The 18,154-nt window shown below is 36.8% G+C and overlaps 1 protein-coding gene across 13 annotated transcripts in view; it reads left to right on the forward strand.

Annotated features, from left to right (window-relative positions):
- PDLIM5 (PDZ and LIM domain 5) overlaps positions 1–18,154 on the forward strand; it is a 215,764-nt gene that overhangs the window by 56,208 nt on the left and 141,402 nt on the right. For all 13 annotated transcript variants that reach the window (XM_072624993.1, XM_072624989.1, XM_072624997.1 and 10 more), the window contains one exon: positions 7,224–7,375. In XM_072624993.1, coding sequence (XP_072481094.1) covers positions 7,224–7,375 — 152 coding nt within the window. The remainder of the gene's footprint in view (positions 1–7,223; positions 7,376–18,154) is intronic.

The following is an 18,154-nucleotide window of genomic DNA, read 5'->3' on the forward strand; positions in this document are numbered from 1 at the left end:
TTGGACATATCGATGACAGAAAATTGTGGCTACTTCAAACAAATGCATTCTATTCAAACTTGCAAAACCAAGTAAAAAATGAGCTCTGTGAATAAATGGTGACCTCACTGTCTTTCCTAAACTGTTAAGAATTTATATTCTGTCTAGTACCCAATTAGGAAAATGGAAATGGATTTTTCTTTCTGTGCGCCAGTGGTTGGATGAGGAAGATTCTTCCTATGGGTAAATGGAGACAGTAGTCATATTTGTGAGATTTTTTGTTTTCTTTTTTTAAAAAACATTAAAATGTTGAGATAGTTTGTTTTGAGACTGGAGATACTTCCCAATAAATGCTTAGGTAAATCCCTTACAAGGTAGGTTTATGGGTTATTAACAGAAAGGAGGTGGGTGTCCTTGAACTTGAGAGTCCAGGAGCAACAGCAATAATTTCTTACATTTCAGGAAAGGCGTCATGCTTTTCTTTTCCTGTGGACACAGTAGCTCCCACTATTTATTTTTCTACTATTTACTATTTTTACCAGAGTTTTATTAGTTTCCAATATTATATGCTTCAACTTTTTTGTGGCAAGTGGAAAACTTTGTGTATGAAGAAATGGAAATGATTAAAGTGTTGGGAAATACTTCATATGAGGAAAGGCTAAAAATAGTTCAGTACCAGCAGGTTGAAGGAAATCTAAATGCCAGACTTGTCTCCATTTTTGCCAAGGATGCAAAAACTGAGGACTTAATAGATTCAGGAGGCATCTTGGTTAGATATAGTTAAGGAGCTTTCCCTAACAAGGGTTTTAAAACATTGAAATAGATGATTAAGTGGGGTTTGGCCATCTTTTTGAGAGAGTTATTCCTTTTTCTTTTCTTTTTTGGTTTTTCAAATTTTTATTTTCAGTTCTCTTCCTCCAGCCCCTCTCTAATGAGTTGAGAAAGCAAACCATAGCTACCCATTCTAGATGAAGTCATATAAAACACATTTCCACATTAGCCGTGTTGCCACCTCCAAAAAAAGTTAAGAAAAAATAAAGAGAAAAAATATGCCTCAATCTGCACTCAAGAGTTCATTAGTTGTCTGTAGGTAAGAGCAATTTTTTTCATGAGTCCTTTGGAACTGATATGGATCACTGTATTAATCAGAGTTGCTAAGTCTTTCACACTTGATCATCATAACAATATTACGATTTCTGTGTACTTGGTTTTCCTAGTTCTGCTCACTTCATTCTGTGCTTGTATCTCTCCCCAGAGAGAGATATTCTATAAAGACAAAGTGTGTGTGTGTGTGTGTGTGTGTGTTTGTGTGTGTGTGTGTATGTGTGTATATGTGTGTGTGTATGTATGTGTGAGTGAGACCTATCTGGTCAGGGTGTGATAACTTGACATCTCTTGCTTCTATAATCAAATACAAAATACTCTGGCATTCAGACCCTGCAGGGTTACAGTGTTTTCTGGAAGTCTCATTCTTAAGTACCTTCTCCTCCTGGAAAAGCTTCCCCTTGTTTTGGGGAAATCCTGATGAGTCCTATCCCTTTATCCTATGGGATACAGGAGAACTTCTGCTCAGGCTAAGCATTTACTTCTTAACCTTGGGCATCTGGCCTTCAGCATGAGGAATACCCTAAGACAGAATGAGTGGCACAGTCATGTGTCCTACATGAAACCATAGGTACTAGTTATATCAGTCACTTAGAGGTTGGCATAGTTGTAACCTCCATGGTAGATAAGATTACAGTCTTATACATTATATTGTGTATAGAATTACCTACTGACTGCCAGGCCTTGATTTGAACTCTTACCTCCCTCTTAGGGGTGTATACCCTTCCCTGCTAGATTTGCCCCTTTCTTTCTCTCAGAGACTTTCTTATCTGGTGTGGGATACTTCTGTAGGTTTCCTTTGCCTGAAATGTTCACACAAATGACATCCTATTTTCACTATTACTTCTTCACACCTTCAAAAGGTCTTCCAGGTAAGGAACAAGGTTAGTCCTGCCCTTACTCCTGGGAATAGGAAAGTTGGCTTAGGGAGACCAAGAGCTATGACTGGCAGCAGTATGAGTGGTCAGAAAATGGGCACAAGTCCTCAATGCCTAGTAAAGCTTAAGCTTCATCTATCTATCTATCTATCTATCTATCTATCTATCTATCTATCTATCTATCTATCTATCTATATTTATATGCATGTACACACACACACACACACACACACACCTACCTTCATGTGTTCAATTTCCAATTCTTTGCTACCTGGAAAGGCAACCACAGGATGGCTGCTAGCGCAGCTTCTTAGATCTGCTTTACTAGGAAAGATAACTGTTTAAAGCGTCAACAATCTTTTTAAATTACATTTACTAGTTCAGGAGAAAAGTGAGCACCCTGAACTTCAGGGAAAATACAAACAGAAAATATAATCAGACAAATAAAGACCAACAGAAAGGGCTTTACTGCCCTGAATCAAAGCAATAGCATATGAATATTTGGTTCCAAAAGACAGAAGGTATAGAATGAGAAGATAGTGGTGAAACCTCCCCCCCCCCCCACACACACACACACACACGCACATCCAGATCTTAAGAAAGGAAATTACTTGAGGGAATCTAGAAGAATCAATTCTCTGTACACTTAGACTACCATCTGGCTAGAGCAGAAGTAAAAATGCAACATCAAATTAGAACAAAGGTTATTGACGAAAAGAAGATGTTGAAGGGTTGTAACACCTCTAACCTGACCTATTCAATATTCAAGTAAGTCAATGATGTTCAAAAAAATGAGAAAATGAAAAAAAAATAGATATCAAGCTTAATTTTCACTATTTCCTACTGAAGTTTTACCAACATAACAACAGTTGTCACAAAAAGGAAACCAGAAGAGTCTAGAATACTGTCTTAGCCAGTCAACATTTTATCTCCTTGCCAAGAGGAGAGAATGGACAGCCAAAGCAAACTCCATTTTAAAATGAAAATTCATTTGTAAAATGCTACAGAGTGGAATTTCTGAAGCTATTAACAGCATCGCTTTATAAATTATGTTATAATTATGTAATGGAATTACAAAATATATACGTATATATAAAACATATAATAAAATTATAAAAGAGAAAAACCAGTAGAGACAAAAACAAGTCTGTAGAAGTTTAGCTTAAGACTATTAATTCATATTATCCTAAGAATATTCTTAAAAGAAATTTGCCAGCAGGAGGATGGCAAATAGAAGTTCAGTCATGCTCTTGTTTTCAAGCAGCAGATATTAGAAGTTGAGGTCTCTCCTCTCTTGAGGCCAGCTCTCGAGTTTGCTTAGTACTACCATCCTGTTCCAAAGTGGTTTCTTCACTGAGATGACTTATCTCTGTTTGATGGTGATAAACCAAGATCCATATTTACAGTATGTATAACACATCTTAGCAATGTACATTTGCTGAATAGACAACAAATAATTCTAGGGATTGGGGTTCCCATTTATTACCTTTAAAGTCCCTGTGTCTGTCTGATGCAAATCAGATACTGGGAAAAAAGCAGAGCACTTTGGCCATCTGTAGCCATACTCTAAAGTATGGGGACCTGCTCAAGAGGATTGATTCAAGTCAGAAATTCTATCCATGAGAAAACAGATAATATCTTTGTTCCCTGTTTTGCTATGAATTCCCTTGTGAGCTGATGGCTACCTGTGTGATAGATTCCCTAAGCTCTGGGAAATAGATAAATGTTTCACAAAGTTCAGCCAGTAACACACCCCTGTATGTATGAGAACAAGTCCTAAAAGTTCATGAGGAGAACCATGGAGTAAACCAGATGCCAGCCACCTCCACCATCCCTTTCCCCCATTTTTTCCTCTCTTCTGCATTCCCTTAACCACTTGACAATGGTCAGAGATTACAAAGTGTAGCAAGATGGCTTGCTTCTCTAATCAGCCACTGACCTTGAATTCTGGGAAATGAGTAAAATTGATGGAAGATCCTTGACTATTCACTTTTCTTATATAAAAAAGTAAAGCCAGGACGCTATCTCTGTTTGCTGTATCCACAAGAACTGGTCTGCTACTGCAACCAGTGGCTCAGACAGCTTGTGCAGGCCTGCTCTAAGCTACAGGTAAGAAGACTTTAATTATCCCCAGAGGTCTTAGATGGCTGCAAAGAATAACCTTCCATAAATCTCATTTTGCTATATGATATATGTTCTCTTCCTCTTCCTACATGGTATAAATCATTGACTTAGGCAGTATTTCCTACTAAACAGCAGAAAATAAAATGGGTAAAAGAGATTAATCAATTCACCTTCTTATGTATGTCTACAGACATGAACTAGTCAGATTTGCCAAACCAAGTATACATGGAAGAAATCTATAGTTGTGGTGAGACAATCTTAAAAGTTAGCAAGGGATAATTTCACAAAATATCTCAGGAAAGGGAAGATACTAAAAGAATTGGAAAAAATCCCAGATAGTACTTCCTGCCTGAAAAAGGCTCTCATGACAACAGCAATAAACCTATTTTCACATCTTTACAAAATCTCTGAGAGTGATCCACTTGTGTTTCAAAATAAACCTTGATGAAAATGTGAGAAAGGGACAGGCAGGCTTTTGTAAATTATTTTCTATGCCAGATAGCATTTTTATGGTCACAAAATTGAAAAGTGAAGAAAATACAATGCTCTACTTTATACATTTCATAATATCACCACCATTTTACACTTGGGAAAACTGAGGCAGATGAAAGTTAAGTGACTTGCCTAGACTCACATATCTAGGCAGTGCCTGAGACTGAAATTGAACTCAGGTCTTCCAGACTTCAAGCCCAATCCACTCTGCCACCTAGCAACCTGAGTGTAGCTTTCATCCTTTGGCTGAGGGCTAATTTGGAGAGATCGAGGCTAAGAGTTAAGAATTACCAAAACTCCTGACTGAAGTAGGATACAGCTGCCTGGGAGTTCACTGTAGACTTGTTTATTCTGGAACATTCCTCTCCTTCCTTAATCTCTCTGATAAGGCTTGGCATCAAGCTCCGGAACATTACAAGACTAGTTCTATGAGTGATTATTCAAAATAGATCAACCTAGCAGTCCATACCTGATATTCACTCAGTGGGATGCATTTGGAAGACCAGTTCATCAACATAGTACTTGAAATGAACACATGAATGAATGAAAAAGTATTTATTAAATGCAAAATCACTCTAATTGGTCTCCCTGCTTCCTGGTCTTCCTCTCTCTAATCCAGTCTGTACATATTTGCCAAACTGATGTTCCGGAAGCATAAATCTGACTGTCTAACTTTCCAGCTAAAGAAGTTTCAGTGACTCCCAATGGCATGTGGAAGAAAAAATAAAATAAAAATTCCTTGAGTTGGCCTTCAAGCACCGTGGCAAGAACTATGCTATATATCTGGGATAGGCACCGAAAGTAGACAATGAGTTGATCCCATATTGAATATGTGAATATGAATTGGATTAAATTTGGGAGATTTTCTAGTACTCATAATGGTCTCAAGCTGTCCCTGACTTAGAAAAAACATCTTTAACAAGAAGCGTGCGCGCACAAACACACACACACATATCCCATTGTTGTGCTATAGTTGTTAATATTATATCATCGTGACCTTCAGAGAATCATTGTAGGTGACTTAAAAGTCAGTTGAGAGAAGCATTATGAGTATAAGTAGACTATGTTTATAAGAACGACCTACATGGAAGAAGGCGTGTAAAGGAGGTCAATAAATAAATATATGATCGGAAAAGGGGAAGAGGAGAGGGTGTGGACAAAGTGAGAGCAAAGGATTTGTATGGTTCAAAGGGATGTGCTGGTATCTCCCCAATGTGAAAAGGCCTAGAAGAAACCCTCCCACCACAAGCATTTAGTGTGCTTCCTACTGGGTACAAGAGTTTAGATACAAAGACACAAACAGTACCCTCCCTGTCCTCAGGATGTACATTCCACTAAAAGAATACAACATGTGCACAAATAAGGTGTTTTGGTCTGGATATCATTTCCAGGATGTGTTCTTTTTAAAAATTTTCTTTTTTCTTTGAACTAAAAATCATTAACTAATCACACTTTTTATAAATAATTATAATAATTAATATTAGAATTTTGACAGAGTAGTGGATATATTGTTCTATTTCCTCATGACTTCTTCCTAAACCAGTTCATTAATTACTGGGACTTATTCATGTGTATTATTAAATGTTGAAACTGTCCCTTTTTTAGAAGAAGGGTTTCTCCTGCCTCAGGTGCCTTTCATGTCTGACTGTTTCTTTGCGAAAGTTTCATTGTTTTTCATCCTCCTTATTTTGATATTACTTCTGTTCACTTCTTTTGGCACAAAATAATAGTCAAATGGAAACAGATCAAACTAAACAGTATGAACACAAGGGAAATTTTATTGGGTAAGGGAAGAAGGGTTTGGGAATTAAGGACCTGTGATGCCCAGTCATGTCTGGCAGTCATCACAAACAGTTTCCTTCCTATCCTGCTGAGAGATCCTGGAGCAGGAAACACTCAACATCAAAAATAAAATTTTAGTTCCCAAGCAATGGGGAAAAAACTCCTTTTAATGTGATGAGCAGAATTGTGATTCTCCACGTAAATTACACTGACACTCTCAAGTTGTTATTCTTTGAATTCAGATAAATAAACAAGTGTTTGAAACAGGGGTTTTTAGTCTTTTTTGTCATGAGTCACTTGGCTGTCTGGAAGCCCTTTTCACAACTGTTTTTTAATGTATAAAATATAATACATAGGATTATAAAGGAAGCCAATTATATGGAAATAGTTTTGAAAACAATAAAAATAAGTTTACAGAGCTCCGATTAGGGATCGGTGGTTTAAAGAAATATTTTTTGTTATTTATATGAGCAAAAAATATTTCCCTTATGATTCTTTTTTCTTCTGCTAAAATCTGAGCTTTCCATATATATATTTCTAAACCTGCTTCATGGCAAAGACATGTCAATTGTTAGTCATTTCACTATCTTTCATCATGTAGCAGACTAAGCATCTTTTCTCCGAAAAGTTAATATGGTTATTAAATGTGATATGGCTCACACGCTGATGTCTTACGGTATAATTATTGTCCTAGGTTTGTTTATCGTTGCTGATACTTTTGTTTCTTACTGGGATGTTAGAGGACAGTAATTTACCCTACTTTCCTTTAAATCATGTAAACGTCGTTTCTTCCTTTTTTAGACTATTCTCAGTTTGTTGAAGAATGCTACTCATACCTAATATATTGCAATATATCTATTCCAGCTAAAGGATGGTGGGAAAGCATCTCAAGCCCATGTGAAAATAGGAGACGTTGTTCTCAGCATCGATGGGATAAGTGCTCAGGGAATGACGCATCTGGAAGCCCAGAACAAAATTAAGGCTTGTACAGGCTCTCTGAACATGACTCTGCAAAGGTAAGTTACAGTTTTATTCTAAAAAAAAAAACAAAACAAAAAAACAGTTACTGTTTCATCCCAAAGAAGAAAAACGTTAGTTTCATCTAAAGGAGAAAAAAAAAGTTATTGTTTCATTCTAAAGAAGAAAAAAAAATCAGAGCAATCTGTATTTGCCTATCTTTTTCTGTTTGGTATTTGTAGCCCTAAAATGAATTGTGACAGTGTAGATTGTTAAAAATCCTACGTTAAAATGGGTATTTTGGTTAATAGGATTCTTCATTCCCCAGAGGAAATTTTGGGCACAAAAGGGCAAGACTTAACTGTCTTTGCACATTTGAAGTGTCATTGGGGGATTTGTTTAAATAATAGATGATAATGGATTGTTTCTCCTATTCTAAAATTGAAAGTTTATGTTGGGTTTAAGCTCTTTTCCTTGACTATGTATCATGTGCTCATACCTGCCTGTTTGCTTTTACATCATGCCCCTTGTTTTACTACCCAATATCTTATTTTCCCGTCAAAACATTTCTCTGGTTCCCATGAGAACAGATGAAAACCAGATGTTGCCCTTTTTGGATGAATTGCCAACTTAATTTGGTACTGACTCTAATAAAGGATCCTTTGGGCTACTGAAACACTAAAAATTAAGCAAACTCTTGTTTTTAGGACTTGAGGAAAATTGTTTAACCTTGTCTCCATGTTCCTGGCCTTAAGATACTTAAAAGGTTGAAAATGTAGAGGCACTTAGTGTTTACAGCTATTTAATGTAATCAAAATTACATTAAATTAAATTAAATTAATCAAATTCTTTAAAAATTCCTTTTTCTAAGCAGTGTTAATTTGTTACCAACATTGTATTCATTTGAGGCAATTTAAGGATAAAGAAATTCAAGGAAATTTGGTATTAACCAAGAAAATAGAACAATCATCTTCATATCAATCAATATATCAGCTGGCTATTATTATCATTTATTATAATTATTATTAAGCTCTTGATGTATTCCAAGCACCTGGGCTAGGATAAAAATACAAAAAATGAAGCAGTCCCTATTTATATTCTATCAGGAAACAACATGTATGTGTTCAGTCATGTCTGACCCTTTGTGATCCCATTTGGAGTTTTCTTGGAAGAGATGCTGGAATGGTTTGCTATTTCCTTCTCCAGCTCATTTTACAGATGAGGAAACTGAGGTGTACAGGGATAAGTGACTTGCCCAGGATCACATGGCTAGTAAGTGTCTGGGGCCAGATTTGAACACAAAGAGGTGAGGCCTTTTGACTCCAGGCCCAGCCAGTGCTCTATCCTACTTCACCACCTAGCTGCCCCATGTATGTGTACACATACAAATCCAAAATATAGAGTAAATCCAAAGTAACCTCATGGGTTGCATAGCTAGAATAATCACAAAAAAGCCTCATATAGGAGCTGTCTTTGAGTAGGGATTTGAAGGGGTCCTGAAATGTAGAAGGGAGGAAGAAGAAAGCATTCCTGGCAAAGGATATAACCTGTCCAAATTTGAGATGGCAGACCAAATGTGGAATGATGTTTGTAAGAAACAGCAAGTAAGTTTCTTTGGCTTGAGTGTAGGGTGTATAAAGGGAAATAAAGTTTAATAAGTCTGGATAGGTAGGTCTGAGCCAAACCGTGAAGGGCTTTAAATGCCCAACAGAGGAAATTGCGTGTGATCCTGAAAGTAATAAAAAGCCTTTGGAGCTATTTGAATGAGGGAGTGACTTGGTTAGAAATGTCATTTTTTCAGCAGTGTGGAGGAAAGATCAGAGAGACAGAGACTAGATTCAGGGAAACCATCTAGAAGACTCCTACAGTCATCCCAGGTAGAAAAAATAAGAGCTTGAACTAGAGAGAAGGAGATGGATGGATGGATGCCAGAGAGTCAATCAACAAAGCTTGGCAACTGATAAAATAGATAAGAGTGAGAGAGTGAAAAGTTAAGGATGACTGTGAAACTGGATTAGTGCTTATGACAAAATAGGAAAGTTAGGGAAAGTGGTGGGTCTGGTGGTGAAAATAATAAATTCTCTTTTTGATATATTAAGTTTGAGATGCCTTCAGGAAATCTTGGTGGTGCAAGACTAAAACTCATAATAATTGGGGTCGGAAAAAAATAGATCTGGCAGGCATTTACTGGAGATAATCATTGAAAGCACAAGAGCTGATAAGAACACCAGGAGAGTTTCTAAGTTCTTTTTTTCCCCTTCAATGTATATTTTAGACATGAACATTCCTCTCTTTCCTGCTGCTTCAGCTTCAGTCTAGTCCCTCGTCATCTACATCAGTACCTGGATGATAGCAGGTGGTCTTCTTGATTCTGGTATTTGCCCACTCAAAGTGGAACTCCCCCTCTGTTTTTGACCAGTAATGGTATCCCTGGGTCAGATAGAAATCTGCTCTGTGTTTTAGGCTTGAGCCAGCTGGAACCAATTCTTATAATTTAATATTAATCTAATCCAAACGTTTCTGTATAAAGAGAAAGAAATGACCAGAGATAGGCAGAATTACCCCATGGCTCTGAAAATCTCTGACAGACTAGTTTCAGTTACAATGTATGATACTCCCAAACCATAAATAAAATTGCAGAATGAGATAAAATAGAACTCCAGATAAGGTTCAGTTAACATTTTGATTCATCAAACAACAGTCAGTTAACTTTTGGTACTTTCTTGGAGAATAATTTTTGTAAAAGCATTCAATCTCTCGTTGACTGTTTCCTTTAAGAATTCTTTTTTCTCCCTGTTCGGAGATAAATTTGAGATATTTCTCTTAACTAAAGTAATCAACCTTCTTCCTTTTTATAGTAGGATCATTATCCTAACCTGATCAAGGCTTGAGGAAACGACATGGTCTCACGTAGATCAATCAAGGACCTCTTGTCTTTGGCTTGTATCCCCACCTTAATTATTAATTACTTCTGGGAGAAGTCCTTGATCAGAAGAGAGGGGAGCTAGAAATTGTTTCCGAATTTATAATTAAAGACTGATAAGTTATCTCCTTTAATTCTTACAAGTTTTTCTAAGTGGCCTTAAATTCTTCATATTCATCTTTTCTTATGGTAGAATAATAATCCATTATATTCATATACCTCTATGTGTTCCTTCTTTCCCCCATTGATGGGCACCCGCTTCGTTTACAGTTCTTCTGCTACCACAAAGAAGGGTGATTCTAAATATTCTTGAATATATAGATTTTCCCCCTCTGTCTTTGACCTTCCTAAGGTTTTATATCTAGATGTCACTGCCTCAGTGAATAGGTATAATGTAGTAATTCTTTTAGTACAATGCCATATTATAAAACAACACCCTCATCATATTGCTTCCTTCTCATCACTAACTCTATCAAGTTAAACCTTCTCTTCCTGGCTTTTATCACCTCTCATAATCTAGCCCATTCAGGCTAGTCTCCTCCAACTTTACCCCCCTCCACTCTGGAGGAAGGAGGCTGACAGCTTAATGCAGCTCTCCCTTGCTTAAATCCAATCCACATGCAAGTCATGACATCACCTTCATATAGTCATTGGTCCTCTTTGAAAGAAGGATAAACAATACCACCTTCCCCCGCCATCTTTGTTTTTATCTCTATCACTTCTTTAATGTTATTCCCTTTCACGTTAAATATCCTTGCTATATTTCCCTGCTGATCCTAGGTCCACCCACCTCTTAAAGTGAAGCAGGAGATAACTGGGATGAGAGATTAGAATTATCCCTTCCTTCATCCACAGTAGCAAGCATGATGATTGGGATGCTTCCCATGACTAATAATAATACTTTGGAGTTGCCCCAAGCCACCAGAGCCTGGGGTTCCTCCTACAATCCTTATTTCATGCCCTCCCAAGGAATATGATTTTGTGCAATTTATCTTGTTACTTTTTCTTAAGTTCTTAAAAATTCTAGCTGTCTTTTTTTCTTTTTCCTTTCTTTCTTTAATAGATAACTACCTTCACTTTAGGGTTAGGTTTACAAAGTTTCAGGGTCCAAATTAGAATTGTAAGGAGAAAATGTCAGGAGCCTTTAAATTAGAGGAAAAGATAATGTTTGATTAAAAAGGTCATTCTAGAACCATTACTCTTTTCTTGAAATCATAACTTTCAAGGGATGGGAATTGCAAATAATGTTGTTCTTCATTCACATTTTCCCAAATGATAAAAGTCTTGAATTACTGGGGGGGGGGGGGGGGGGGAGGAAGGACCTATGACCTCAAGGCCACATGGGCTCCTGTAGGTGCTCAAGGGCATCCCTTGGACTCAATCCAAACTTCACAGAACAAATTGTTCTTATTCAAAGGGCCACCCTTAAGGACCTAGAGGCCTTGAGGACACACGTTCCCCACCCTATACTATGCCATATATATTCTTTGTAGGGAACTGGGAATAGATAGTACTATTACTGTGCTTATTTTCCTCATGGAAAGAAGTGGACATTTCTTTTTCCTCTTCAGCTCTGGAACTGCTCCTAACGTTATGTCCAGCCAGCCAGTGAGAAAAGTTTGTATCTGGATTATTTTTCAAATTAGGGGAAATAATATGAAAAAATATAGGGTTAGCAATCTGACCAATAGTAGGACAAGAATTTTTTTCATTCTGACTATATTCTTCCTATCACACAGACCTGGATCAAAATGAATCGATTCCAAAGGAATATCAAATTTCTACCAGTTTCAGATCTCTTTTCCTCTAATAACAGTTTCTGTTTGCATCTTGCAGATACCTCTCCCTCCCTCCCTTTCTCTATTAGAAGGCTAGTTTATTCATCTCCAGGACTTTTTGTTTGTTTTTTGTTTTGTTTTGTTTTAGTAGCCTTAGGGCTTGGTGCTGTGCCTAGTAAGCACTTAATAAATGCTTCTTGACTTACCAATTTATCAGCTTACAAGAGACCTTGATTGGAAACTTACTTATTTCAATAATATCTTGTGTTTAGTAGAAGACAGTCAAGTTTAAAAAAGAAAGTATTACCAGTCTTTCAGCTATATTCTCCCAAGAGTTTTCGTTTAGTTGGAACTCACTTTGCCCATTATGACAAAGAAAACCAGGAAATTGAACTCTCTTTCTTAAAATTATTTTAATCTTTGCCAATTTAGTGACATGACTAGGGTAAAGAGTTAAGTCAGTGGGGTGCATTTTACCCAATTTTTAAATTTAAAAATAGATATTTCATTTCACAACTTTAAATGAAATTTCCCAGGATTCATGGAAGCTACATAGCTTTCCTAATATTGTTGGGGGTTTTTTACATTATCATGGATGACATGTCTGGTTTGTTTTTGTTTTTTTATTTTGTCTCCCACCATCTCTTCATTCAAACAATGTATTATAGTTGGAAACGGAAGTCTTGAAAGGCTTATTCTTTGTGAAATATTATTTTTCTCTAGTCTTCCCCTTGTAAAGAGTATCATTTGGAGTGTAGTGATTGCTAAGTTTCAATGACATATTAGATGAATTTTATAAATACTTTTATTGGAAGAGAAAAGGAAAACTGTCAAAGAGTGAAACTGTTAGTAACCTCGTATTTCAGTCTGATAGATTGCTTATTCAGGCTGCATGGGTCTCATGCTACTATGCATAGGCATAAAGGTTCCTTTTGAATATATTGGTAAATACAAGAATGCAACCAGAACTTTTTCTGACAAAATTAAATTTATTAAACTTCAATATTACAAATTACAATTACTGTAAGTGCTTAGTAATTGAAAAATTTAACAGCTTACATAATAAAATTTTTTAAATTAAATTCAGTTAATGAAGCTGATATTAATGGAATATTTCTCCTATCTATCACCCTCCTCTCTGTCCCCATTGCCACCATTGGATTGTCATCATTAGCACCAGGTCTTCATCATTGTTTTCCTGGACTATTACAGTGGTCTCCCATTTCTTCTCCTCCAATTCATTCTTCATGTGATTTCCATTCTACACTTCCTCATGGATAAATCTGATCATGTTACTGTGCCCAGAAATCTTCATTGTTGCCTGCTGAGTGGAGTCAGAGCTCTTTATCCTTCCAATTGCCTTTCCAGACTTATCTCAAACTCTCCTCCATCTGTTTTAGGTCCCAGTTAGACTGTACATGCTGGACAAAAGACAGAGGTAGAGAAGTAGCTAAGTGGATATACAAGTCTAAAGTTCTACTCAGCATTGTTGAAAAAGGAAGGAAGGAATAAGTGAGAAGTGGAGACAAGTTGGATTTCAGCTTAGTATCTCAGATAATAACTGATGACAGCTTGTCTAAGAGCTATCCTAGGAACTGGGTAATTTCAGTTAACAAAAAGCATTTATTAAACACCTACTGTGTGCCAGGCATTGTGCTGAGTGCCATAGTGGGCCTTGAGCAAGGTTAAAAGTGATAAAGCTTGATTTAAATGAAACTTTCTTGAGCCTTCAGTATGACCAAGAGAAATAGCAACCATGCAGTTAACCATGACGTAGCTATACGAGCTACCAACAAGAATGAGTTAATGGGGGTATTTTCCCAGCTGGGTTGGAGGGCAAAAGAAATTTTGCAGTATCATGGAGAGTATAGCTGTGCTTATTTTTCTGACAGTCCTAAGTCATGGTTTATATACAGTGTAAGTTGGGTCTCCCTACTAGAGAAGAGGGTCCCAGGGCGGGACCCTATCCTCTAATCTATTGGGACAAAGTCTTCCTTGAAAGAATAGAAGTACTTCAAAGGGAAAAAGAACTTGAAGGTGCAGAGAGGCATCCTAATGCCTAACTTTAAGGAGTTTACATTCTTCTGCATTTAAACAATTAAACTGATTGAGGGAGATATGACTGGACATTAATTTATGAAGAAAATGATTGCAGGGATTTAGCGGACTGCAAACTCAATATAAATCAGTAGTGTGCCAAAGCTGTGAAAAAACTTAATAACCTCATAACGCTACATTATTAGGAGCATACTGTCCAGAATGAGAGAAGTGAAGGTCCTCTTGTGTTCAGTCTTGTTTAGGCCTTATCAAGGGTTTAGTTCTTGGGACTCAATTTGTTGTGATATTGAATAATGGAGCTTTTTCAGGGGAGGGGGGCAGTGATGGGAAAGGATTTAGAAATGATGCCTTAGAAGATGTTTCTCCTGATGGAGAGAAGATTTAAGGGAGTTCTGATAGCTCTCTTCAGGTATTTCAAGAATTATTTGGGTCTCAATCTGTGCAGAGGTCACAGATCTATTGAAGTGATATCCCCATAGATTATAAATTCTAAGGAGTGTGATTGTACTGCATCCGACTTCCACTATGTGTCTTGCTTTGCACATAGTAGGCACTTAATGTTCCTTATTCTGTATTAAGGATTAGGAGACCTATCTTTGAAGTTACAATGCAAAATAGCCATGGAAGTGTTATGACAAGATCATATGTGTTTATATACTCAAGACTTCTACAAACAGTTAAGTGACATGAAATTTTCTTGGTAGAGATGTTGTGGTTTGAATTTGTCAGCAGAGGAGGTGAAAATAGACAAGGGCCGTGAAAGACAGGTAGGAGCTAGATTACTCTGGAGTCAGTTTTTGATAAAGAATCACAGAATCATAGAAAACCAGAAACAACCACCAACAAAAAGCAACTTTGTCCCTTTATTGTTTGGAGTAAGATAATGGGGGCAAGTCAAGTTAAATCACCTGTTTGGGAGATACAAAGAAAGACAAAAGATTGTCCCTGTTCCCAAGGACCTTACAGTCTAAGGTGGGGAGACATGGAAACAATTGTGTACAATCAAGATACATATGGGCCAAGGGGAGATAATCCTAGGTGGAATAGAAGAGTGAAACAGGCCCTTCTTGTAAGACTGCAATGGAAGAATTAAATACTTTACTTAAAAGTATGAAAAAGCATTGTTTTAAGCTCTCCTGTCTTTCTCTCTCACCTGTTAGTTACCATTTGTGTGGTGACTGTAGACTTTACTGTCTTTACTCTCTCATGGATGTTTTATTTATCATCTATGGCCACATGGATAGAAAGGATTAAAGCATTTTAAAATTTATGTAATCTAGTCACCGTGGTCTTTTATTACTACAAAAGTAAAGAACACCAAGTCTGAAATGAGAGGCCTCGAATTCAAATTCTGTCTTGGATTCTTATGGCCTTTTTGGCCTGGTACAAGTCACTTTTCCTCCTGGGCCTCTGTTCTTTTCTCAAATGAGGAGGCTAGATGACATAGGTTCCTCCAGCTGTAGATCTGTGATCCTGTGATCCCAGTGGGGTAAGATCAGCTCTGCAGCTAACTGGAGAAACAGCTGGCAGGAAGATGAGGCGACATCTTTCCACAAAGACTTTTCCTTTATCCACACCATTCCTTCCAGGTTCAAACCCTGTAGTTTCAGAAACATGAGAAGGAAATGAGAAAATTAAAACTGCAGCTGTGAAATGGTTGGAGGAACCACACAAATGATGTCTTTGTCCACCAGAAGAATCACTTTTATTTGAATGACTTCTAGATGCTTCTGGTTCCATCTGTTGCTCAGAAAATCACACGACTTTTCTTTCTTGGGAAAGCTTTTTGCCTCCCTTGGCTGCTGCATTTCCATATTCAAGTCTGGATTCTTAGTATGGGCTTTTTAAAGTAAGTTTCTCCATTTTCTTTTATAAATCACTGATTTTCAGGGAACTTTATTTTCTACAGGTAACGCTTGAGATTTTCTATGCAATGTAGCATGGACCCTCCACTAAAACCATACTCTAATGACTTGTGGTGTGCAAGCCCTTTAAAGTTATTCTTGCAAAGTGCAAGCCCTGGCAGGGCCTGCCAGGTTTTTAGGGCTTCCAAGTATGAGCCTGATGACAGACTGCGTGTCTTCTGTCTGAGGACCAGCCTCACAGAATTTGGAACAAAATCTTGATCTACTAGCATGGAACAGTTGTGGTCTGCCCCAAGGGGAGGGAGAACCCACATGAAGAAAGTCACAGATCTTTGAAGTCTTGAAATATACTGTGGTTCCGCTGAACAGTCTGTAACAGTACTTAATATATTGTGAGACAGAAGTCTTGTTGTACGTGTCTAGTTTAATTTTAGAAGAGCAGAGACAAATAAATTTTAAGGATAACCACACTACCTGTTTGAACTTGGGCAAATCCCTGACTGGGCCTCATTTTAATCATTTGTAAAATAAGGGTGTTGAACTCGTCTCAGGGGCTCTTAACTTTTTTTGAGTCATGGACCTCTTGGGCAGTTGGAAGTCTCTGGAGTCTTTTCAGAATAATATTTTTAAATGCATAAAATAAAATATATACACTCACAAAGGAAACTTACATTGAAGCATAGTTATTATTATTAATTATTTTTAATTTCACAGATCTTGAGTTAAGAATCCTTGAACTAGTTGACCTTCCAACTCTGATTCCCATGAACTTGCTTGGTCACGTTTAAATATACAACAGCATTTGTACACTAATTGTACATCCTTAGGGCAAGTCCCTTAGCTTCTATATTTGTCTCAGGCAACTCCCTGGGATTCTTCTACTAAGTCAAAGACGGAATCCCATTTCCTTTTGTGGAGCAAGCTCCCGTACTGATTCAGGTGGATTGAAACCTTAAAAATAAGCAACTAGATCCATGTGTTTCTATGTGAGGTTGGTATACATCAGTTGGGCCAGTTCCGAGGTTATAAAGAAAATTTCCGAGGACATGAGAACATAATTTGATTTATACTGTTCATTTTGAAGTTCTTTAGATATTTTTGTCTCCTGAAGAGTTGGAGAAAATGATACTTAGCCCTGCTCTGCCAATGAGAAAGGTTATTCCAGGAAATTCAAGTAGAAGAACAGTTGTTAGGTTTAGGAGATTAACAATAAGGACTTTTCTGTTCAGTTACTTATATAGCTATTAATATATGTGTTTTTGGTGTCTGTAGGTTTATAAAAAAAGAGAAAAGTCAGTGGAATATAAATAAGGGAGAAGAAAAACTAAATAGGTGATATTTAATTAAGAAGTGAATATTAATTGGATGCCTATAATAAAATTTCTTCCATCTAGGATCATTTAACTATATTATACTTTCCAATGAGATAGGAATGGAAAGAGAAAGTGGAAGAAATTGGCTGTGAATATCTGGAGGCTAGAAAAGATGCTGTTCAAATGGGAAACATGTATGCATGAGTTTGATCACCTCAGAAGAAGTTTCTAGAGTTAAATGAATATGGATTTATTACCAACTGCTGACTGTTGGCTTGGTTGAAAATGATTCTCTTACCAATAATATATGGCCTATCTGGCAGCAAAAACAGTGACAGCAGAGTGAAACTAACAAAAACCTAGCTTTGTTTATTCTACGAATCCTTTCGAGATTTCACTGGAGAAGAAATTCAACCATAATTCTGTCTGACTGTGAAGAAAGCCAGAAAGATAAATAAAGAATTTTCTTCTCATCCTCCCCAATCTAATTTAGTTTAAATGTCAAGTTTGACAAGCAGATTCTTAACTTCAAATAGAGTAATTAATGTGTATTATGAAATTTTATGTGATTTTGTTAACCACTTATCAGCACCAACAATCATAGATATAGTGATGCTTAAAAAATGTTCTCTATCTTTTTCTATGGAGGTCAAAAAAACACATAGACTTTTTCACTTTTATTGCTCCAGAATGAATAAGTCTTTATAAAGGAGGCTTCCAAATGCTGGCAGAAGCATGGGAATTGAGTTTTTTAAATATTTTACAATAATATCCAAATCCCTAAGTAGACACAGGACAGGAAAAATATTAATCATATGAGAGGGAAATAGATTATATAATCTTTTCCCTGTGGGCTTTAAAAAATAATAAAGATCTAATCTTTTGGCACATTTTCTAAAAC

The sequence above is a fragment of the Notamacropus eugenii genome, chromosome 7 (genome assembly GCF_028372415.1).
Source record: "Notamacropus eugenii isolate mMacEug1 chromosome 7, mMacEug1.pri_v2, whole genome shotgun sequence".
Classification (NCBI taxonomy): Eukaryota; Metazoa; Chordata; class Mammalia; order Diprotodontia; family Macropodidae; genus Notamacropus; species Notamacropus eugenii.